Source organism: Natrix helvetica (assembly GCF_964273705.1).
Source record: "Natrix helvetica genome assembly, chromosome: 2".
Lineage (NCBI taxonomy): Eukaryota > Metazoa > Chordata > Lepidosauria > Squamata > Natricidae > Natrix > Natrix helvetica.
The window spans coordinates 191,639,941-191,645,940 of record NC_138552.1 but is presented as its reverse complement, the minus strand read 5'-3'; the positions used below and the strand labels follow the sequence as shown (position 1 = coordinate 191,645,940).

The 6,000-nt window shown below is 42.8% G+C and overlaps 1 protein-coding gene across 8 annotated transcripts in view; it reads left to right on the top strand.

The window, feature by feature from the left end:
- The first annotated feature begins 994 nt into the window (after positions 1-994).
- The window catches only part of FAM184A (family with sequence similarity 184 member A), a 52,659-nt gene continuing 47,653 nt past the window's right edge, over positions 995-6,000 (top strand). For 7 of the 8 annotated variants that reach the window (XR_014174409.1, XR_014174410.1, XM_081941719.1 and 4 more), the window contains exon 1: positions 995-2,045. Coding sequence is in view for 6 of the 8 variants with exons in the window: in XM_081941719.1 (XP_081797845.1) it covers positions 1,872-2,045 (174 nt within the window). In the remaining 2 variants the exon portion in view is untranslated. The remainder of the gene's footprint in view (positions 2,046-6,000) is intronic. The other variant, XM_081941715.1, reaches the window with a different exon arrangement.

Below are 6,000 nucleotides of genomic sequence, written 5' to 3'. Positions count from 1 at the left end.
TGTCTTCTACTGTCCCCCAGAGTCCATTTAAGCTCATGCCTACTGCTTCAGCGACTCCATCCAGCCACCTCATTCTTTACATTCTTCTTTTGTCTTCAATCTTTCCCAGCATTAGGCTCTTGTTTCTCATTAGGTGGCAAAGTACTTGAGTTTCATCTTCAGGATCTAGCCTTCTAAAGAGCAGTCAGGGTTGATCTCCTCTAGGACTGACCAGTTTGATCGCCTTGCAGTCCAAAGGATTCACAGGAGTCTTCTCCAGCACCATAGTTCAAAGGCCTCAATTCTTTGGCGCTCAGCCTTTCTTATAGTCCAACTTACACCGCCATGCATTGCAACTGGGAAAACCATAACCTTGACTATCCTCACTTTAGTCAGCAGGGTGATGTCTCTGCTTTTAGTATTCTGTCTAGATTTGCCATAGCTTTCCTCCCCAGGAGCAAGTGTCTTTTAATTTCTTGGTTCAATGTTTATTCAAACCCAGGTGCTTCATTCCTGCTCCAGCTCCTCAGAGGATTTACACAACCTAGCAGAGAGCAGTTCCTCCTCATGCCTGAGAAGGATGTGTAGTTCTCTTCCAAAGTAGTGAGTGTCACACAAAAGCCTGGGGGTGGGAGAGAGATATTGTCTTTCTTGGCTACTACTGTTGGTGGAGACCAGAGTAGTCTCAGCCTAGCAACGCTGTTGTACACCTGTCACTGTTGATTGCAGCCCAGGAAACAAAGCTGGCTGCTCTGAGGCTTGACGCCGGGAGGAGGGGAGTGGCAGATTCCAGAGTGACATCCATAGAAGACCCAGAGGGATTCCTTTTCTTGCCCCCTGCCCCTCCCCTCCCCTCCCACCCCCACCCTTAGCGCGGATGTATCCACAGCGGGCGGGCGCGCGAAGCGCTTCGTTCCTGCGGGCGAGTCGTTTTTTTTTTTAAGGCTCTTTCCGAGGTTCTGAAAGGGGGCGGAGACCGGAGGCCGACACAGGCGGAAATGACGTTGACCGCACGGTGTAAACAGTTTGGTGGGACCCTGGTAACCGTCGGCTCGCGACGGCGGTCTGGAGCGCGAGGCTCGGAGGGTGACTTAACAGTCGCCGCGGCGGCCTCTCCCGTTTTCTTTCTTTGCGTCGAGGAAAGAGGAGCCCTGGAAGCGCAGGCCGGCTGAAGGAAGGAGCTCCCCTGAGGGTCCCCTTTCTCCTTCCACGCGAGTTCAAAGTGGGTCCCGCGGGGAGCGATGCTCCTGTGAGGGAAGAGCGGGGACCACCTTTCCTCCCCTTCCCCTTCCCTCCCACCTCGCCTCCCCCCCTGACCCACGTCCCCGCCATCTCTCGACGGGAGAAAGGATACGGGCTGCTGGGACTTCCCGGGAGACGGGAGGTGTCTATGCAGGAGGCTGTTTTTAATGCACCCTTAAACGGAAGATCAGTTTTTTGGGGTGGGGTGGGGATTTTTTCTCTCTCTCTCCAAATACCCGTCTCCTGCATCACGGTGAAACGGGGGAGGAGAGGCTGTAAGCCCCTTGGGTGGGTGGGGGGGTTGTCCCCCCCTTTTCTTTTCTCCTCCGAGCCGAATAAGACATACGGAGCAGAAGAGGCTAAAATGACGACTTGGGCCTGAAAGAGAAGACAGGGAGGGAACAGTGCTGGTTTTGTGCGTGAGCGCGCGCGCGCGCTTGTCCCTAAAGCGGGGAAGGGGATGAGGATGAGGGGGTATTTTCACCGCCCTCCTTTCCTTTTGGCACCTTCCCTTTCTTGCCCAAAGCGCTAGTGCCCGGTCTCTATCCTTCCTTTTCCCACGTTCGCTTTTCATCCTCGCTCCCCTCAACACCCCCCCTGCCCCTCCGGTGCCTGGCAGCTCCGTTAACGGGGTCTCTTTGCTGTGGAAGATGGCGACACCAGGGATGAGCTGGCAGCAGCACTATTACCACGGCAGTTCTTCGACCAGCACTGGGAAATTCAACACCAGCTCTTCTTCCTCGGTGACGTCCTCCCATTTCGGCATGGAATATAACCAGGATCTCCATCTCAAAATGAGCAAGAAAATAGCTCAGCTAACCAAGGTAGGAAAGAGCCCCCCCCCCCATCCTCTTTTGCTCACTCATACCATTTCTGTCTGTCTGTATTTTCAAACTCTGCATTTCAAACTCTGCATAGGTTAAAAGAGAATGCATATCATTTGATTGAACATCTGAATCTTTCAAAAAAAATTAGCAGGTTTATTACACTTGATTGTTCTGTTATTTATCAGTGGATTCTGGTAATAGGCATGTTCTTTGCAATTCTATTTTCTCCCAATTCAGTATATGATGGCCTCTGATTAGGTGGAGAGAATGAAAGTTGCAATCTAAGATTTATTCACAATGATAAACTCCACTGAAGGTAGTGAGATTTGACAAAATGTACGAATGGATAGTATGTTTGCATGACTGATAGCCAATGGTGCATAATTGCATTTATTTTTACTGTTGTTTTTATAATGCTTAACAACTATTGATTTGTTTCAGAACTGCTATTCATGCAAATCTTGACGGTTTTCAAATATTAAAAAATAGGTTTGCCTTTAGAAAGGAATTACAAAGTTCTCTTTGAGGAATGTTTCATAATCATAGCCTACTACAGAAAGGCATTCGCCCTGATTGAGGTTCATATAGCTTGTCATTTAGAGGTAATTTGAAACAAGTGTCATCAGAGGATTGCAAGCAATATAATCCAGCAATCATATTCCTGGTTATAAATGTAAGATGTATTTTACTTATTTATTTCCTATACACATTGTAGGAGACTGCATATACTGTATATAGACATGCCTTGACAGTTTGCAAGAATATTTTTCAAGAATATAAATTGTTTTTATAACCCAATCATAGTTTGATAGGCTTGGTAGAATTAAAATGTATATTAATCAACCTCAACTAATGTACACATCCTTCCCAAACTTTGTGTCTTCGCATGTGTTCAACTACAGCTGCTATAATCAGTAGGTAATTCAACCATATGGTTAATTTCCAACACATCTGGAGGCATTAGATTCCAGAAACCCAATATATACAAATATTGCTCACTTTATGGCAAGCTTGGTATGTTAATTTCAGCATTGTTTTTATGAAGCATGTCTGAATGACACTGATATTGTGGGGCAGCTGTATTTGAAGAAAGGGTTAATGATAATTTAAATGGTTGAATCTGTTTTATAAATACGATTTTAACTTTTTTGGGTATATAGGAAATGCCCTGTGTTCACTTGAGTGGCAGATGATTGCTGTGAATTTTCTTTCATTGTAAACTATTGTATTTCATCGAATTTATGTATACTCTTAATGCAAGCATAGCCCCATTCACAATTGTAATTTACATTTTAAAGAGGCAGCTGTCAACCAAACACTGTATAAACTTACATGAAATGTCAAATGCAAAAATAATATGGCTCCAAATGCAACTTCTAGGACTAAGAGTGAATGAGGAATACTTTTAAATCCTACATAAACATTTCTCCAAACAGCTGAGTAGCTCTGGTTTCATATTGGATGAGATTATTCTTCCTATATTCAGATGTAATATACTATAACATCTATATAATATGAACTTCATTTTTTTAGCTCTATATAATGTGGAAAATATTGAGCAACTTTTTAAAATGGTTGTTACAATGCAAAATATATTGAATGTGTGATGAGGAGAAATTGATATGCTATATCATTTTTAAAAACCACTAAAACAGGTAGATCTGAAATTATGATCATAATGGAGCCTGGACATTACTTCTGAAAGTTGTAACAGTCATAAAACTGATTGGTCATGTGACCAACATGATTTTATGATTTTTTTGGCGGCAATTGTTAAGCAAATGCCATGATTGAAAGTGCAAATGCCACAGTCATTAAATGATCACCATGCAATGAACCTGCTGTTCACTATGGACACAATTTTGCCAAAAAGTAAGTGCCACTTTTAAGCAAAACATTTATAAAACAATGTGAGCACAGGACACTGCAAATGGTTGTAAATGCAATTGTGTTACCAATTGTCTGAAGTGCAGCCATGTGATCATTGTGGGGGAATCCAACTGTCAGAACCTCACATCCAAATTGCAAGTTCCCTTTTTCAAGTAGGTTCTAACTTTGAATGGTCACTAGGTATCCTATTGTAAGTCAATGACTACAGATAGCCGTCGGCTTATGGCCATAATTGGGCCCAAAATTTCCATTTCTAGGCAAGATACCGTATTTTTCAAACTATACTGTAAGATGCACCAGAGTATAAGACGCACCAGGATTTTGAAGAAGTAATCTTTTTTAAAAAAGTTTTTGCCCTCCCCGGCCCCAGGGAGCATTCTTGAGGCCTCCCAAACCTCTGCACACTGTTTTTTGTGAAAAACGGAGCATGCAGAGCATTTGAGAGGCCTGTAGAGTACTCCTGGGGAGGCAAAAAAATTGGCTGGGGAGCCCAAAAAATGAGCAAAAAAAGGCCCATTTTTCGGAGAAGAAAAAGGGTGTGTGTGCAGAGGGTGTGGGAGGCCTGTAGAGTGCTCCCGGGGGCTGGGGAGGGTAAAAACTGGCCTGTTTTTAAAATGGGCGCATTTTTTGAAAAAAACATACATGCAGAGACTTTGAAGGCCTGCAGAATGCTCCTGGGGGCTGGGGAGGGCAAGCCCCCAGGCCCATTTTTCACTCCTTTTTGCCCTCCCCAGTCCCCAGGAGCACTTTGCAGGCCTCCCAAACAAACTGGATGTACGGGGCGGGGTTTTGGGAGGCAAAATTGATCTATTCAGTGTATAAGACGCACCCAGATTTTCATCCTCTTTTGGGAGGGAAAATGGTGTGTTACATTCTGAAAAATACAGTAGTTGTTAAATGAGTTTTGTCCCATTTTATGGCCAGAGTTGTTAAGTGAATCACTGAGTTAAATAAGTAACATGATTAAATGAATCTGACTTTGCCTGTCAGAAGATCGCAAAAGGTCATCATATGACCCCAAGATACTACAATCATCCTAAATATATGCTGTTACATGCATCCAACTTTTGATCATGTGACCATGGGGATGCTGCAACAGTTGCAAGTGAAAAAAAGAGTCATAAGTCACTTTTTTTCAGTGCTGTTGTAACTTTGAACTGGCATTAAATAAATGATTGTAAGTCGAGGACTATCCATTATCTGTAAATTTATGCTTATTAAAATATTCTCTTTAAAAGCATGGTCATACAATAAAATCATTCCAATATTGGAAACGTAGTTTTTGGCACTTCATATTTATTCCATTTATTCTCCTGAATTTGATGAAGAGTTATAAACTAGCCTGTGCTATGCTAGCCCTGTGTATACTGTGTCTAGCACCATTAGGCAGCACATATTCTAATTGAATCCTGTCTAATTATCTTTACACTATCACCAGATGCTTCAGGGAGTCAGTTTAGGTACTCATTTGGTTTACTTTATGCTACATTGCCTGAGGTAAGATTAAACTTTCTTCTAGGAACTGGAGAACAGAAGAAGCTGCAGGACCTCACTAATGATACTTATCTTTAATCTAGTTTAGGTGGCATAGCTTAATGTATTTTAAAAAATCCAGAATCCTTCATAAAATGGTCAGATGACCGGAACTGTGATGAACAGTACAAATATGTTTGTCTATTTCCACCCCTTGCTTGATTTACTCTTTTTTTTCTGTTGTGTTTTGTTCCCTCTACTATATAGCATATTATAACCAGTTTGGTGTAGTAGTTAAGATGTCAGGTTAGAAACTGGGAGATTGTGAGTTCTAGTCCTGCCTTAGGCACAAATCCAGCTGTGTGACTTTGGGCTAGTCATTCTAGCTGAGTTCTTGAAAGGGTGCAAAACACATCCAAAAAGTCTTGCCAACTGCAGAAATTAGTCCAGAAAGTCACGAGGAGGGATAATATGACTCGAAAGCACCCCACACGACCACCAAAAAAGAGTAACAGTTTCTCAACTGTAAGAAATTTGAGTAACCATTAGATGGCAGCTGTTAATTGAAACTTTCTTATCTCTTTGCTGC